The sequence below is a fragment of the Peromyscus maniculatus genome, chromosome 20 (genome assembly GCF_049852395.1).
Source record: "Peromyscus maniculatus bairdii isolate BWxNUB_F1_BW_parent chromosome 20, HU_Pman_BW_mat_3.1, whole genome shotgun sequence".
In the NCBI taxonomy this organism is placed as follows: Eukaryota; Metazoa; Chordata; class Mammalia; order Rodentia; family Cricetidae; genus Peromyscus; species Peromyscus maniculatus.
In genome coordinates this window covers 47,691,474-47,708,776 of record NC_134871.1, presented here as the reverse complement: position 1 = coordinate 47,708,776, position 17,303 = coordinate 47,691,474, and the positions used below count along the sequence as shown (strand labels likewise).

The 17,303-nt window shown below is 56.7% G+C and overlaps 1 protein-coding gene and 1 long non-coding RNA gene across 11 annotated transcripts; both read right to left on the bottom strand.

The window, feature by feature from the left end:
* Positions 1-59: 59 nt before the first annotated feature.
* Kctd17 (potassium channel tetramerization domain containing 17) lies at positions 60-9,870 on the bottom strand. 10 transcript variants are annotated; one of them, XM_006979106.4, is made up of 9 exons: positions 9,661-9,869; positions 8,464-8,572; positions 5,735-5,826; positions 4,961-5,056; positions 3,734-3,859; positions 2,425-2,518; positions 2,187-2,261; positions 1,744-1,831; positions 676-887 (listed from the first exon to the last, which is right to left on the bottom strand). In XM_006979106.4, the coding sequence occupies exons 1-9, from the start codon at positions 9,847-9,849 to the stop codon at positions 818-820; spliced, it is 939 nt and encodes a 312-aa protein (XP_006979168.4). In that variant the 5' UTR covers positions 9,850-9,869; the 3' UTR covers positions 676-817. The 10 variants fall into 10 exon arrangements, 9 of the variants coding, with proteins under 9 accessions (XP_042121395.2, XP_042121399.1, XP_006979168.4 ...); XM_042265464.2 differs by lacking the exon at positions 2,187-2,261 and having other exon boundaries at positions 9,661-9,867; XR_001578267.3 differs by having other exon boundaries at positions 827-887; positions 1,744-2,261; positions 9,661-9,870.
* A 2,125-nt stretch (positions 9,871-11,995) lies between these two features.
* Positions 11,996-13,545, bottom strand: LOC143269778 (uncharacterized). The gene is made up of 2 exons (XR_013046486.1): positions 13,340-13,545; positions 11,996-12,529 (listed from the first exon to the last, which is right to left on the bottom strand). It is a non-coding gene; the product is annotated as an uncharacterized LOC143269778 (long non-coding RNA).
* Between the last annotated feature and the right edge of the window lie 3,758 nt (positions 13,546-17,303).

The following is a 17,303-nucleotide window of genomic DNA, read 5'->3' as shown; positions in this document are numbered from 1 at the left end:
CTGAGTTTAAGCCCTGTCCCCCAAAAGTGGCCCAGAGAAAGAGGGAGGCAGCCAGGCCGGCCTGTTCATTCAGGTTTATTTCATGGCGGGTGGGACACCACGGACAGAGGTGTGCCCATCCCAGGTGGTGGAGACACAGGATGGGCAGCTCAGCCCCTATCACACCCGACCCCTTCCCCATCATCATCACAAGTCCCCCGGGGCAGCCTCGCGACTCGCCGGGGGGGGGGGGGCACTCTGCCGCCGAACACATAGTGGCACAGGGGAGGGGCAGCCAAGGTGATGCCAAGTCTGTACCTCCCTTCCTGCTTGGCTAAGTCCTCGCATGGTCCCCTACCCGTCTCTCAAGCCATCATGTCCCACTTGGGGGCCAGGCTAGAGTCCCTCCCCCTAGAAGGTAACGGGCTACAGACCCAGACACTTGGGGCTTCCAGGAACCCCCTTCCTCCCTGGTCCTCACAACACCCCTGTGAGGTAGGTGGGAAGAGGGGTTGCCATGGAGACAGAGGCTCAAGGAGGTGCTATGACAGGGACCGGAGGGAGTGTATCCGCCATGCAGCAAAGGGACCCAGGCGAGGGGACGAAAGGACCTGGGAGACGGGAGTGGGCAGTGCCACACTTTGGCCATGGGCCGGTGACTCTGCCTGGAGAGCCCAGGACCCACCTCAGGCCTTCCAAGGTCCCCGAGGGCCCCAGGCCTGGGCCTGGAGGCAGGGTTGAGTCCCAGCCCGGCAGAGGCAGGCAGCAGTGATAAGGGACAGGGCAAGTCTTCCTCCTCGGGCCGGGGGCCCACCCCGTGGTACAAAAATAAAGGATTTCAGATCGGAACCCCAAGTCCCTGGAGGTGATCTGGGGGCTCACATCCGGGTGCCTCTGGCTTGTAATAGCTAGAAAATAAGAGAGGGGGAAGGGACAGAGGAAGAGGAGAGGGGGTCAGAAAACCAGGGTGGAGGGTGAGGATAGGGGGGGATGCCGGGACAGGAGAGTTGGGGAGAGTGGGGGAGGGAGGGAGAGAGGGAGAGAGAAAGGCAAGTGAGTCCCAGGCTGGCTCTGGAGGAGGGGTGGGGCTGAGGCCCAAAGGAGGTGGAGTCAGGACCGAGGAGGGGAGAAACTGCCAGTCTTGGGCTGGTGGTGGCCGCAGCCCGGTGGGAGAGGGGGCGGGATAGGAGGGGCCGATCACTGCTTTCCCGGGCAAAAAGGGGCCACCGGAAGCAGCTGCTCGCCCCATCTTAGAATGCAACTGTGGCCCAGAGAGAGGCAGTGACCTGCCCAAGGTCACTCAGGGAGATCGGGCTGACTGGGGGCGACTGTCACCCAGTCAGAGATCAGGTCTTTTCCTGCCACGCTCCAATCCTTGGCAGGCTCTTGCCAACTCATCAGCCAAGGGACAATCACATGTGGCCTGGCCACCCACTCCACAGAACTAGGGGGGACACAGTACCCACATGCAGTGCTGCACGAGCTTCTAGACATGCGTGGTGGGGCAGAGGCACGCGGCTAGTCCTCCCCTCCCCCACGCCTGGCTCCAGTGCCGACTGACTACAGGCAGGCAGGTACAAGAGTCTCCCCACCTCTGGGCTTTGTCAGTTCTCGGGGGGGGGGGCCTCGCCCCAAGGCCCAGATAAGTTGAGAGAGTTAGGTGGGTGGAGAGCATCAGCCAAAAGCTCGGCTCAAGTCCAAAGACAAGATTATGAGCACCCTCCTTGCTTCCGCCCCTCCCTCCAGCTCCGCCAGGCTACAAACCAGGGGCGGCAGCTCTGGGGGCGGGCGCGGGGCCGAGGAGCTGTCACAGCAAGCTCAGGCTTGGGTCTGGGAGGGTGCGGACAGGGACCTGCAAGGAGGAAACGTGAGGAGGCAAGCGGGAAAGAGTGGGGCCCGTGGCCAAGGCCAGCCTCAGAGGTGTCCTGCTGGGTTGGAGGACATAGAGCAGATGCGGCCACGCCCCTCCTCCCCAGGCCAGGAGGCAGAAGGGGCCGGAAGGGGCGCAGGAGGCGGCAGGCAGGAGGATGCTTGGGGATGCAGGGCCAGGGGGCCCGGGGAGAGGGCACGGGAGACCGGGACTAGGGCAGCCCCAGGGTGGAGACGGGAGCAGGCGGAGAGGAAACCTGGGCAGGGGCAGAGAGGGAAGAGGCAGGGTGCAGATGAGATCCAGGAGGAAGAGGAGGTAGATGAAGATGAGGCAGGACCTCCAGCAGGAAGCGGAGGAGGAGGAGGCGGTGGTGGGAGGGAGAAAAGGTTAGCGGGATCCTGAGATGACAGGGCTGCAAGAGAAAGCGAGAGAGGGATGGTTATGGGCGAGGCGCCAGGCGCTGAGCTAACCCTGGTGGCCCGCCCCCACAGTTCCCGGCGGCAGCTGCTCCAGCAGGGAGAGGGCGGGAGGCCCGGGCTGGCATTAGCAATCGTCCTCTTGGGGGCGGGCTGCACCTTTCTCCTGGGCATCCGCCTCCACCTGCACCTGGGCCACCTCCACCTCCTCCACCTCCTGCCGCCGCCGCTCCTCCAGCTGCTCGTCCGTGCTCTGCGCACCCGCCGCCGACCAGGGAAGAGAGAGTGGAGACACTGACGAGGGGGCGGGGCTGCGGGCTGCTGTCCGCAGGGACCCCCGACCTCGGGACAGAGGGGCAGGCGGGAGGGAAGGGGCCTCTGAGAGAGGGAGGGCTGCAGCCAAAGCACCTGGTGCGTCTTCTCTAGCCCAAGAGGGATGATGCTCCGAGACCAGCCAGGCTGCTGTTACAGAGCCCGGCTATGTGCGGGGAGGGCTGGGAGAGGAGCCAGTGGGCTCCTGGGAAGGCCTTACTTTGGCAAGATGGATCCTTCCAGAGCAGGAAGCCAGGGTTGTCCCAGGGCAGTCACCAGCCAGATCTAGATGCCAGCAACAGTGTCTGGCGGCCTGGGCCAGGTTGGTGACCCAGGGAGGCAGAGCAGCAGGGCACCCTGAACTCTTGCAGGGAGCAGCCAGCCACTGGCATGGCCGGGCAGTGGCAAGGGGATCACAGCAGGACTGAATGGGGACACACAGGAAGCCAGAGTTCCTAAGACTCCTGCACATGGGCACAGCTTCCACCTTCCCAAGCTGGATCGGGCCTATTGTGTGGGCCCCACGGCAGGCCCAAGGGTACTGGACCTTACTCAATTCTTCCGCACGGGGTGGCTGCCAACTGAGCCCTTGGGAGCCTGCTGCCTATGCCAGAGCCCATGGGGCTCCTGACATCATTCTGGGAGGCTCTCCAAAAGGCCCCGGGGAAGGGTAGGACTATGGGATTTCCCCATCCTGACCTAGGCTGGCGTTAGGCAGTCCCTAGTCCCGGGGAAATAAACCAGCAGATGAGAACCCAGGAGTTCCAGCCTGGAATCTCCAGAGCGCTCACCTCTCCTTTCCGAGAGAAGACTGCAAAGACGTGAGAAGAGAGACTTGGCCCAAGGTCAGACAGGGCGGCAATGCCACACCTGGGCCACCAGTTCAGGGTGCTCTGCCTCATGCTTCAACACCTGTCCACGTGACCTCATGAATAAAGGGGCATCAAGCCCACCCTGTCTGTGCCCTTGCCATGGTCCTGCCTAACTGCTCCCCAGCCTGGGCCAAAGGTGTGAGATGACTGGACTGTGGTGGCATGGGATGGATGGCGTTGGCTGTGACCATGACCATGAGCGTTATGTGGGTGCAGCAGGAGAGAGGACGGAGCAGCAGAATGGGGGGAGAGAGGTGCTGTCTTCACACAGGGCAGGGACTCACCTTGGTCTTACGGCTAGACTCTGAGCTTAGGCCGTGTGGGGAGCTGTGGAGTTCCTTAGACACCACACACAGGAACTCGGCCTGGTCCTCGCTGCCATAGTTGTAAGAGGAGCCGATGTTCACCAGCTGGGGGGAGGGTAGGACTCATCACCCTCTCTGCCAGTAGAGGGCAAGAGAGACAGTAGTCTACTGGAGGACCCGCATATGTGGAGGCCGGGGACCAAGCCCAGGAGCCCTCCACATCCTCCCCGGGGTCCTACAGATTTGCTCACACCATTTCTAGGTGTTCTGAGACAGGGCCTCAAACTCACTGTGCAGTTGAGGGGGACCCCGACTTCCTGCCTCTACCTCCAGTGTAGATGTGGCTCTCCTCAATAGTGGGTATGACACTAGTGCTGATGTGTGGGTCCTACCCCAAACTAGAACCTTTCCTGATGGCTCTTCTCAGTTTCCCAAAGGCCTTGTGAAGGAGGTGCCATGACCTCACATCCCAGAATGCAGAGGCTGGGAGGGCAGCTGGCTTGCTCCAGTAGGAGAGTGACAGAGGGCAGGCTGGGAGAGAGGGTGCCCCCCCCGCCCCCCCGTCCTAACTGGCTGCTTGGTTTTCCTCACAAGGACTCTCCTGGAACCCCAGCCTTCTCCTCCAGCTTCCTGTGGGAAGAGGCTGGTCAGCTAGGTGCACAGGGAACTAGCTCAGCTCTTCTCTTGTTCTCAGGGCAGATTGGACCTTGGGTTCATTGGGGGGGGGGGGCCTCTACGCCTCTAGAAACCCAAGAAGCAGAGCGTAGCCCTGCGGCTGATCACAGGAGTCTCCCGTGGTGAACCGCATATGGCCCGGAGGCACAGCTGGTCACACTTGTACCTTGGGAAGCCATCACCTGGGGCTCCCAGGAAAGGGGGATGCTTATCACCGGGCATGTCTGTCATGAGACCCTGGAGGTCAGGCCCAGGGTGGGACAAGGATTCCACTCAGCTCTGTGCTTCTGGTCTCCTATACCTGAGCGGTCCCTGGGGACCAGGGACTGACTGCTGTGCAGACCGCCAGTGACTAGGATGCCTGGGGGCAGGTGTTCCCCGCCCACTTCTCAGTCCACCTGTGCCTGGCAGGCCCTTTTCTAGTCTTGCTTAGTTCCATTCAAGAAGGCTCTTGAGTTTGGGCTCGGGGGAGGGACTGGAGGCTGAGACTGCAGAAAGGACAAGTTAGGGTGTCCCTTGTACCCAGCCCACCTGCTCGAAGCGCCAGCCATCAGACATGGTGGAGACCATCTGTGTGAGCTCTTCCTCCTGGCACTGCAGCACACGGTACACATGCTTGGGGGGCACCTGAGGGTAGAAGGGTCACATGGAGAACACCTCTAAGGGCACCAGACACCCAGCTGCTTCTTCCCCCATCGTATAACCCTAGATGGGGGGCAAGAAAGTGACACCAGGGAGGAGGGAGCCATGCTCTGCATACCTACTACGTGCCGGATGCTTCCTTCCGAGACCCTCATGCATTACGGAATTTTTATACTGAGGCTCTCAGAGAGGTTCAGTTACTTTCCCAGGGTGCCCAGGTGAGTCAGGGCCTCACCTCTTTAGCTCCTGTGGCTGGGAGGTGATGTCTCACCCTGTCCCCTAGAAGCCTAGGGTTCGAGCTCTGAAATGCCAGCCCTAACAGCTCATGTGTACCTACTAGGGGACTGCCCGACTCCATGAAGTAGACATTTACTCATCCTGCATGGCGCTGGGTGGGGGCGGGTGGGTGATTGTACTGCTGTTGGCATCCTCGCTGAGCAAGGGTAGCTAGGCAACTTTGAGCATCTCTACTTTCCACGGAGGAAAACAAAGAAGGGCACGATAATCCTTGGTCACACACACAGCCGGAGCTCAGTCAGGGGCAGAACCCTAGCAGTATATACCCAGGCTGGGACAGTGCTGAGCAGCCTGGGAGGACTCCCCCCTCTCCCCTCACCTTCCCCCACCCCTTCCCTCCACTGGTCCTGCTTCCTCTCTCCAAACCTGGGTCACTGTGTAGTCTTTCTCCTCCATCCTGTCTTTGATGATTCGGATCAGGGGGCCAATGTTGTAGAACTCAGCTTCCTCCAGGACCCCTGGGACACAGAGCAGCCTGGTCACCTCTACTGTCTACATGCCCCACTCTCCCCCAGACCCACTTCCTAGACTGGGTCTATGAGTTCAGGGGCCAAGAAAGAGGGAGCATTTCAGGTCTAGGGATCCGCTCAGTTGGTAGTGACAGACCAGTATGACCAAAGCCCTGGGTTTGATCCCCAGCACTGCAGAAACCACGAGTGGTGATCAACACTTGTAATCCTGGCACTTGGGAGGCAGAGGCAGGAGGATCAGAAGTTCAAGGACATCCTTGGCCACATAACAAGTTTGAGCCAGCCTAGGCTATATGAGACCTGGTCCAATCCAAACAAAAGGGAACATTTTTTTTCCCCTTGGTCCCCCCATGAGAGGCTGAGATGGCACTCCTCAGCCAGCCCTGTGCCATGATGAGCATGTGACTCAGGACGACCTGGTGAACCTGGGGCTGTTTTGGGCATCAAGAGAGAAGGCTCACTGGGACTGTGCCCTAGAATACTACAGAGAGGGCTCAGGCCACCCACTGTGTGCCCTCATTCATCAAACACACGCTAAGAACCAGGCCTGCGCTGGGAACATCACATTCTTTATGGCACTTGTCAGAACTAGAAGTGAGTACTTTCATTCTGTCCACTGAACAACCCCGGGGAAACTGAGGCTGAGAGAGAAACGGCTTGTCCAAGGTCACATGGCCTGTAAGCCGCAGAGCCAAGGCAAGCTCCATCTTCAGAGCCCTGAACCCCTCACTAGAAGTCAATAAGCTTTTGGGCACCCCCAGCTACCACTCATAACTGTTGGTAAAGCTCTTAGGGGCCCATCAATGGTCCCAGGGCACAAGGGAAGCAGATATCACCGTCTGTGTTATAGACGGATCTGAGAGATCAAGTCAGCCATCCCTCCTCCAATCCGTAAAGTGCGAAGAACTCAAGGAGTCTGGACTGCAGGGCAGGGAGATGCTGGGCTCTGTGAGGACAGGGACCACCACAGACTGTTACATCCTCTCAAAACTGAACCTTTGAAACCTAACCGCCACGTGATAGAGGGACTCTGGCCAGCGGAAGGGGAAGAGTTGTGAGATGGAAACCCAAGGAAGTGGGTACAGAGCTCTGAAAGAAGAGCTTGACAGCCAATGAATCCCCCTGCCTGCGGGCAGCACACAGGTGAGCAGTTGGCAGCCAGGAGAAGGGTCAGGCCAGAAGCCTCCAGGCTAACACACTGACCCTGAATCCCAGCCTGCAGAGTAGAAGGGATCAGTGGCTGTTGTTGTAGCCCCTGGCCTCTGGTCCTTCCTTACAGCAGCTGGAACTGGGTCAGGGGTCACTGTGACCTCTATTGGTGCTCAACTAATACGTGCCGGAAGGGAGAGTCAGCAAGGACCCATGGCCTGAGTGACAGGAATCTCCCAGGCCCTCCTGGCGGAGAGAAAAAGTGCCAGTCATCCGATCCTAAGCCGTGTACCCCAGGCTAGGCAGCTTCGTGCTTCCCACTGCTCAGTGTGGTGGTGACGGTCACTACCCTTCATAGACCCAGAGAGGTTAGCTAACATTTCCACGGTCACACAGTAAGTAAGCTTCCTCCCTGAAATCCATCTCTCCAGATATTTCCCCGCCCTGCCTGAAGATGCGAGAACACCAGAGCTTTGAAGAGCTGGAACCTGTAAACAGGTGTTGGCTGTGATGCAGCTGGAGTGTGAGCCTCCCAGAGGGACCCTGCTCCTGAGCCCAGGCCCCACCCACGTGATCTGTTCCCCTTGGACTGCTAGGCAGCTAGCTGTAGGCCGGGTAGAGTGAGCTACCTACAGTGAGCTCTGAGTGCGATCATCTCCCTGTCCTTTGGGGGATCTTCAGATCACTGTACCCCATTGGGGTCAGCCAGAGATGATCACTGCCTAGAGGAAGGGCTGTGTGAAACACCCACGGCTTCACAGGACTCATCTGCAGTCCCAACATACACTCTTCCGAATGTGGGTCACGATGCCCATTTTGTAGGCACTACTGGAGACCCAGAGAAGACTGACATGTCCAAGCTGGCCTGGCCCGACCCAGAGCTACACTTAAGTGAACAGAGGAGAGTTGGTTTGAAGATGACTGTAGTCCCTGTCCCTGGCCTATTCTCCACACTGTTTCCATGTCAGCTGGGCCCGGATGTGAGCCTCCACAGGCCTGGGAAGGGCAGAAGCCCTACCAGGAACAGCACCCAGCTCCCCTGACAAGACACTGGGCTGTAGAAGCAGCCAGCTTTGGGAACTCCGTCCACTGGCTGATGGCAAGCCCCTGCTTGGGAGACACAGAATAAGGCAAAGGCGGCCCCAGCTCTTCTCCCAGCCAGCCTGGAGCATCACAGGCCACACCAGGTCTTCCTGAAGGCTTGGGAGAGAAAGGTCATTCCCAAAGGCGGCAGAAGCCTCAGGGCTTTCCTGGCTCCCTTGATCCTCTTCCTGTTTCCATATCAACAGCACTCAGTGACAGCTTGGGTCTGTCAGCTTGGCAGAGACCTGGAGAATGGGACCCCACTCCAGGACAGGCAGAAAATAATAGGGGAAAGTAGATGCCACCCTGGCTGGAAGAATGGTTTTAGGCCTCCCCCCCGAAGGCTCTGGTTGGCTCCAGAGAGCCCCAGACCAGCCCAATGAACCAACTCACCCTCCTCAGCCATATCCTTGTCCAGCACCAGTTTGCCATGCCTGAGGAAGTTCAATATGGGCCCGAAGTAGGTGGGGTCCCGGTCAATGAGGTAGGCCCCGGTCTCATCCTGTAGAAATGACCACAGGAAGTGAGAGGTGTGTGGGCTTCCCCAAGCCCAGCCCTACACATAAGCTCAACTCACCACAGGCTGGGAAAGGACTGCAGGGAGAGAGGAAGGGGGGTGAGATGAACCACCAGGCACTGGGTTCCAGCCCTGCCTCTGCCTTTTCCAGACTGTGTGACCTTGAGCCAGTCATCTGGCCTCCGGAAGCATCGCTTCTCTCCCCCACAGTCAGAGGATTAAGTGTGAGCATCAAGTGTGCCCGGACTTCTGAGGGGCCCCTAGCTCAGCACAGGACTCAGTGAAATCTCCCCCTTGGGAAAGTTTCCCTCCTGGAGGCTGTCCCCCTGAGCCAACCCCACTATCCACCGGATGTCTGCAAGTTTCCAAAGGAGCTGCTCTCTGATTGGACACTTGCAGCCTGCAGGGAGGCAGGACTGGCATCCGTACGACCCCACCAAGAAGCAGGGGACTCACCCAAGGACACAGTGTGAGAGGGCCACAGAATGGGGGGCCAGGGAACTTTGACAAGCCAACTCCAGAGGCCTTGCACACGAAGAGGCCAAAGTCAGAGCAGAGAGGTCCATCCCACTCCCCACTCCTCCCAGGTCAGTCGGGGAGTTGGCGGGAGGGCAGGATGAGCCCACAGGTGGCATCCGCTAGGCCAGGGCTCTTCTCCACATTAAGCCCAGCTCCAAGACACCCAAGCCTCCTCCACCCAGCTCCCTGCACCCCTCCGCTGCCCACACCCCAAGGGCGGGGAGAAGGAGCCGCATCAACTCCTAACGCTGGAGTCAGCCAGGGCAGCACGGCAGGCCGGGCTTGTCGGTCCCTCAGTACCGCCCAACAGCAAGGGAGCGTCCCGGATCCAGGGCAGCGCTCCAAGGCTCCAAATGGCCGCGGCCCGTGCTGTCCCGTTGTCACGGCAATAGGCACTGAGCTCCCTCTCTGCTCCGTTTCCTCCCCCTCCTCCTGCCCGGGCTTCCCGCCTCTGGATCCTACAATAGCTACAGCGCCCAGGCTGGAGGCCGAGGGACGCGCAGGCCCGACAGCCCCAGAGCGCGGAACCCGGACGCCGCCGTCAGAGGGCTCACCCGGTCCGACTGCAGCTCTTCGCCTTGGCACAGGCGGCTGAGGAAGGACTTCTGCTCCCGGCACAGCGTCTGGCGGGTGGTCAGGAACACCGTGCCCCCTACGTTCAGCCGCACCCACTTGCCCCAGCCGCCCCCGGCTCGGCCGCCCGCCCCCACCGGTGGCGCTGCCTCCCCGGCCTCCATCCTCATCGCCAGCCTCGGTGTCTGCATCCTCCCCTCCTCGGGCTGCGGGCGGGTACCAGGCGCGGGGTATGCCGGGAGCTGTAGTCTGGAGCCAGGGCTGGGATGCGCGGCGCCTGTCCTGGTGCATCTCGGACCGCAGGTCCCGCCCCACATTACCTTGACTGGCGACCAGACACCTGGTCCCCCGCTTTGGCCAGGCCAGACTGCTTGGTTTGCAGAAGGCCAGGGCTGCGGGAAAGCAGTGATCCCCAATCGGCTAATGCCCCCATTTGTTCTTTGTGCGGGGGCCCCAGCTGAGGAATGCCTGACCTGAGAAGAACTTTCTGCCTCCAGAGATTCCTATATTTACCTATCCCTACTTTTTAATAGACGCAGGTGCATATGCGTGCACATGTGCATATGTGTGTTGCTGGGGATGGAACCCAGGCTCTCTGGTATGCTAAAGCACACCAGCAGTATTTCTTTTTGTCCCATGTGTGGTGAGGATGTCATCCACAGGGATGACAGTGAGTCACCTCTACCTCCTCCTAAATTCTTTGAGGACATGCAGTTGGATTTAGGGCTAGCTGAACATTATTTCTGTGTGCCAGAAAGCTGTGTGAATATATATATATATATATATATATATATATATATATATATATATATATATATATCATCTAAGCTTCCAGCAGCCCTGCCAGATTGGTACCACCCAAACCGTGGCACAGATGGGGCCACAGAAGTAAAGAGACAGTGGTGCATTGCCTACTGGAGTCTGTGTCCTCTGCCTTTCCCAGGGCTGTCAAGGATCAGGCCAGGGCTCCCACATTAAAGCCCAGACCTTCTCCACCCAGCTTCCTGCACCTCTCAGCTACCCACACCCCAAGGGCAGATACATCAACCCCTTTCCCAGCTGGAGTCAACCTGGACAGCGGGGTTTAGGGAGATGGAGGGGATATGAAGGCAGCCCTGGTTTGTAGGGCTTGGTGGGGCTGATCACAAAGGTCACTGGTTCGCAGGGATGGAGAGAGGGGGAATCAGGTGGGATCAAGAACAGAGCTAAGTCTGGAGGGACAAGAGCCAGAGCGCTCTGGACGCCAATCTTGGGCTGGTCTGAAGGAAACAGAGTCTGCTTAAGGAGTGACTATCCAGAAGATCAAGTTCAGGTACCGGCTTCCCCGATGCCACCTGCTTCCATAAATATGATAGAGTTGAAGCTTGGAGGTGAGGCAGCTGGTAGCCTGAACAGGTCTCTTTGCAAGATGGGGGGAGGGAAGTTGTGGGACACCCCTTCCCCAGTGGCCTTGCCGTGTCCCTGAGGAGTGGTGGGCTGTGCAACCGAGGAGACACCAGGCTCTCAGCAAAGGAGGAATGACCTTGGGGTGGTTTTGGGGGATGGTCACCTTGGCATTGGTGTTCCAGAGGATTATTGGGATGGGAAAATGGATGGGCAGGGGGAAATGGGGGGAAGCTGTTTTAGGGATGTGGTCCCTGCTGGTCTCCTCCCCTCACTGCTCAGCGAGCTCCTGAGGACGGTTGTCCCTTTCGGGGCATCACAGCAGGTACCAGAAGTACCAAACCCTGGACCTGACTCAGGGAATGGTCTAGTTTCACTTTCTGTTGCCATGATACAACATCCTGCCAAAAACCATCTCAGGGGGAAAATGGTTTATTGGGCTCACAATTCCAGGTCACAGCCCTTTGTTGTAGGTAAGCCAAGGAGGCAGGACTTGACGCGGCTAGTCACATCCACAGTCAAGGGCAGAGAGAGAACAGATGCGTGTATGCTCAGCTCACTTTCAATACGCTTACACAGTCCGGAACCCAAACTGGGGGAGTGCCGCCCAGAGAGGGCTGGGTCTTCCCACATCACTTATTATAATCAAGTGTGGTGATACTTTGTGCTCTAACAAAGCAAGCTTGCCTGGAGATCAGAGTACGGAGCTAGCTAGCCACTAGAGGCCAGGCAGTGGTGGCACACACCTTTAATCCCAGCACTTGGGAGGAGGAAACAGGAAGTGGTATGGCTGGGTGGAGAGAGGAAGTGATAAGGTGGGGTGGAGACAGGCGCTCGGCCCCTTTTGTCTGAGGATTTGGTAGAGGTAAGAAGTCTCTCTAGTGGCTGGCTCCTTTACTGACCTTTCAGGATTTAACCCAATATCTGGCTCTGTTTTTTTATTTTTATTTTTTTATTAAAACCAATTAGAATTCACACTATAATCAAGGCAGTCTCCTACAGACATTCCCATAGGCTAACCCGATTTAGGCAATTCTTCATTAACTCTCTTAACAGGTGCTTCTAGACCGCGTCAAGTTGACAGCTGAAACTCACCCATCACTGGGGAGGTGAGCGGAGCAAATCCCTTGTTAGGATGGGAATCAGCTCTTCCTCCTCCAGCCAGGGTCCTGTTATAAGTGCCTGACCACAGACACCAAAAGCATTCAGCAAGGACAAGTTCATCATCCATTGTGTTCTCAAGACCATGATCCGGCTGTTCTGTTACGACAATGGTGATGACCACAGCCACCAGAGCAGCAGGTAGCGTTCACTGAGGGCTTCTCCTGGTTCAGGTGGTACCCCACACATGGGCTGCCATCATTCTGGGACATCTAAGACACGGATCCTACTTCTCCATGCCTATCTTACAGTAGGTAAAATGAGGCTCAGAGGCTGTGGGCTCTTCCCAGTCAGTGTTGGAAGAGACTGTGGAGAGCAGAGCCAGCCTTAAAGCTTTGTCTCAATGACCCAGAAGCCATCCCACTCACCTGCCCCCATGTATCCTATGGCAACCCTGCAGTGGCAGTCTAAAGGCCACACTGCAGGTGAAGATAACAGAGTCCACACAGCTGGTCCAAGCAGGCCAACCTGAGCCCAGCACAGGTCTGGACATTGTCCTATTTTGCTTCCAATTCTAGAGGTGTCAGGTGGAGGCTGGGCCAGTACCTTGAGGCCCAATAAAGAAGAAGGCAGACCTCCAATTTTCCCTCTTTCAGAGTCCCTATCTCTTTGGACACAGAACCCCCTCAAATAGAAACCTAAATGTCTCCCCCTGTGTCAGTGTTTCATTACTGTGACAAAATAACCCGAGTAAAATAACTTAAAAGAAGAAAGAGTTACTGTTACCGACTTTTTAGGATCATGGGGGGTGCAGTACTGGGGATTGAATGTAGGGTCTGCTCACCTCATGGCAGTAAAGGAGGGAGGAGAGAGAGAGAGAGAGAGAGAGAGAGAGAGAGAGAGAGAGAGAGAACACTATAGAAACCAGGCATAAGATCTACTATTCCGAGGCATGCCCCACAGTGACCCACTTCCTCCAAGTAGGTCCTAACCTCTGAAGAGCCCATTCAGCTTGGAACTCATCATCCATGGGTTAATCCATTGATAACGCTAATGGCTTCCTATGCTAATCACCCCCAATAGTGCCATCAGCTGAGGACTAAGTCTTCACCTATGAACTGGGTGGGGGGCACCTCCTATCCAAGCCACAGCCCATCTGAAGTGACACACTCTCACCAATGAGCGTCACAGCCAGAGCCAGGTGACAAGATCCAAGGCCCCCGAACAGCCAATAGCTGCCGCTGCATTTCTTCCTGTGTCTGGGCTTCAGTCTGGCCCTTTTTGGGTGGGAAAGCAAAGTGTACCAGGAGGATCTTCACCTGACTGTGGAAAGGGCCTTAGACCCTCTCTCCAAACGAGACTCATGTGTCACTGGGTTTGCTGAGCACCTACTGTGCGCCAAGATGGAAACCTGGAGATGAAGATGTCAGAGGTGGCCCCTCTCTCCCCAGAGGGCTTGCTTGGCTCAGGGAGGGTGGGTTTGAGATGGCTAGAGGTGTCAGGTGGAACCTAGACTCAAGGCAGCCTAACTGTAAGTGTACGTTGTCATTTGTGGTTTATTGGCTTGGGGTTTTTTGCATGCTTACCTCAACCTCCCTCGGAAGGTAACTGGGAGACGTCAAACATTCTTTAGATACTTTCCAAGATGGCAGCTGAGTCTCAAGAGTCAAGCCTTAACTGCTAGCTGGTTCCATGCCCCTCTGCGGGCCCAGCTGATGCTTTTCCACGATTTAGCTGGAAAGCGTAACAGGCAAGAGCAGAGGTGCAGGGGTGTGGACTCCCAGGCAAGGATGCCAGCCAGCGGGCCAGCTTTGTGGCTCAGCAGCTGGACGGCCTGGGAAAGGTCACAGACCCTCTCTCAACCATATTTCCTACCTGTGAAATGAGAGCTACAGTGCTTGCTTTGTGCAGTGGCCTGTGAGAAAGCAGTCAGCCAGCATGCAAGGCCTAGAGTGCTCACCATGCCACCTACGCAGAGGCCAGAGAGTACCAGCTCTTGTGAAGCCAGCCAGCTAGTCCGTCAAGATCCGTGCTTGAGCCAAAGGCTGCCTCACCAGCCACGGATGAACCAGCCTCCCACCCACTCCCTGCTGAGGCCAGAGGGGAAGGCAGGAAGAGAGGCCACCCCTAAATGCTCCAATGCTAAGCCTCATGGCCTAAAGTGATCCTCGAGTCACCCTATGGTAGGGACTCAGAATACCCACTGGGGTCTCATCTGAGCACATCGTGCGTGGGTTGCCCTGCTTGGAATCTTCTCCGTTTAGCAGCGCCTAGCATCTGAGTGGCTTGTGTCATTCATGTGCTGCTGGCAGTTCTCTGACGAAGATGTCATTCACTCCGTGTTCTCCTCACCTCCAAGTTCAGAATGTCAGAACATCGCGATGAGCTTCAAGTCCTTGTTTGGTTCCTCACATCAATTCCACCCCTGCCTGGGGGAGGCGGGATCTGCCGCACATCCTTCTGTGGGTGCTGCCTGGAAGTCAGCACCTGGTGAGGTCACCTGAGGAGAGGCTGGGGTGCAGTGGGTCAGAGTGCACACTTCTGGCCACAGGAACTATTCGTACTGAGCAACAGGCTTCGGAAGTCTAGGGTCATGGTCCTCTGCTCATGACAGGTGGTAAGCTAGGTCTGTGACCTCATCAAACCCCACTTGACACTATTTGCAGCAATTAAGCCATGAAGTCATTGCACTTCCCAGTGTCCTAACGGGGTAAATGTTGGCTCCCGTGACTGAACACCTACTGTGTGCTGAGCCTTGGCAGGAGCAACATCCTGGGTGTATGTGGAGGAGAGAACAGACCCACAGGCCTGAGTGTTCCTAACAATCACCATGTTTTTACCTAGAATGTTCTAGAATTTTAGCAGATGCTCACCAAGCCTGTCTCAGGGGTGGGGATTTGGTTTCAGAGAAAGCCCAGGCTGGGAGCACACCTGTAATCCTACTCCCTGGGAAGGGAGGGCAGATGGGCTGCTGAGACCCTGTCTCAAAGCTAGCTAGATGTCTCCAAATTTAATAATTAATTAATTAGAGGCACTCTCCATCCTTCCTTTGAGCTCACAGGAAGGGTGCATAATTGTCTTCCACTCCATGGGCTACCTTTTTGCTCACTTACGTTGTGAAAGGGCAGTCTGAGGCCAGGCATAGTGGCACATGCCTTTAATCCCAGCACTCGGGAGGCAGAGGCAGGGGGTGAGTTCAAGGCCAGCCTGGTGTACATGGCGCGAGTTCCAGGAGGAAGGAGTACCTGCTCACATTCCCAGAGACATACAGTAGCTGGGTGCCAGCCGGGCCGCCTGAGCCTGAGCCTGGGAGCTGCTCCTTCTAGCCAGCAGGGGGCGCTCGTCAGACCCCTCGGTCCACCTGTCTCAGTTCCCTTAGGCTCCAGGTGGTTGGGTTTTCAGAAGCCTGGCTCCTAGAACGAGGCTATGACCTGCAACTTGTTATCAGTCTCTTCTCAACGTCACACTGTGTATCCCCCCGGACCCCGGCACTGGTCACCCCAGCCAGGCACACGGTAACCAACTGAAAGGGGCAGCCGTTTTGGGAGGACCCAGAGGGAAGTTCGGGCTCTTTTCCGGCCCCCCGGCTCACCTTTGACATCCTCTACAGAGGCAGTTTCTGCTGTCAGCTAAGGATACAAGCGGAAGAAAGGAAGTGAGAAGGCTTCCCTGTCCTGGGGCCCTTCTTCTGGTGGGGCTTTCTTGTGGCCAGAACATGTGGCTTGAGCTGACTCGTTTTTGTTTGGTTTGGTGGTTATGGTGGGCGTTCTTTGGAGACCTTCCTTCCAGGGCAGTGCCTCCTCTGATTGGTCCTTGGGACAACGCTAAAGAGTCCCGGGATTCAATGCCTCGCCCCCCAGTGCCTAGCCCTGGTACAAATCCCCCCCTAGAGAGCCCATCTTTCCCTCATCTCCTTAGCTAGCCCCAGGAAAGCCTGTGGACAACCTGCACCCTGTCCAGCATGTCTTCTGACCTATTTGGCTTGCTGGCTTTTCCAAGCCCCACCCAACCCCTTATTTTTGACCCTGCTGTGTCCAGGACACCCGGCTCAGCAGAGGTCTGCAGGAAGCCCCTTCACTCAGAGAGGGAGGGTTCTCAAGTGCACCCAGGTCACAGTGGGAGCCTGTCTGTCCTCCAGCTGTTCTGGGACTTCGTCTCTGCACTGGACTTTCAAGATGAATCCTTAACCACTTCCGACGGGATAAGAGCTTAAGATGGTCTTTGTGCCTTGTTTTTAGAATGTGGTCCAGTGAGCAGCCCCAGTGGAGATGGAATCAGAAAAGCTGTATAAAAACAAAACCAAACCAAAAAAAATTCCCTCTTCAGGCTTAAAGAAACATCACAAAAATTACACCTCCTGGGGCTGGAGAGATGGCTCAGCGGTTAAGAGCACCGACTGCTCTTCCAGAGGTCCTTAGTTCAATTCTCAGCAACCACATGGTGGCTCACAACCATCTGTAATGAGATCTGGTGCCCTCTTCTGGCCGGCAGGGACACATGCAGGCAGAACACTGTACATAATAAATAAACCTTTAAAAAATTACATCCCCTAAACCTCCCCTAAATGTCAATTCATTACCTTTGTCTATCATCTCCCTTCCCTCCCTCCCTCTTCCTCCCCCTCCCTCCCTCCCTTATTCCCTCCCTCCTTCTCTCTGCCTTTTCTTGCTTCCTAAACTGCTTTTTTGAATAAACTGCAGTCAATGGCTTCTTCCTCCTAAACTCAGCAGGGCATTCCCTTGTAACCACAGTATAGGATCAGGATAAGATCCAGAGGAGGTGGGAGTGGTGCTAAGCCTAATACACTACTGGAACCTGTCTACAGACTTCCATCTAACATCCTTCCTTAACTAAAGAAAATACATGCAAAGAAAAAAAAAAAAGATTGGCATCCAAGCCACCTTGTACTTGGCTGGCCAGCTCCCTGCCCTTCCTCCTGCCCTCTCCCTGCTCTGTATTCCAGGCTGTCCTGGAACTCAAGGTCCTCTTGCCTCGGCCTTCTGGATGCTGAAATTTCAGGTCTTCACCACCTCACCCAGCCTCTCTGCTCTCTGTCTGCATCCGTTTCTCTGCCTTCCGTTTTTGAAGGGTGGAGGTGGTCTGCATAGCACACCTCACTCTGTGGCTCTGCCTGGTCCTC

Bases quoted from the DNA above. Each gene is read 5' to 3' on its own strand.
- Kctd17 (XM_076556245.1), bottom strand. From the start codon at position 9,870: ATGCAGACACCGAGGCTGGCGATGAGGATGGAGGCCGGGGAGGCAGCG. The intron at 3,860-4,960 runs GTGGGCTGGGTA...CCCTCCCCCCAG, and splicing joins ATGGCTGGCGCTTCGAGCAG to CTGGTGAACATCGGCTCCTC. The intron at 2,262-2,424 runs GTGCAGCCCGCC...TTTCTCTTGCAG, and splicing joins GGCGGATGCCCAGGAGAAAG to CCCTGTCATCTCAGGATCCC.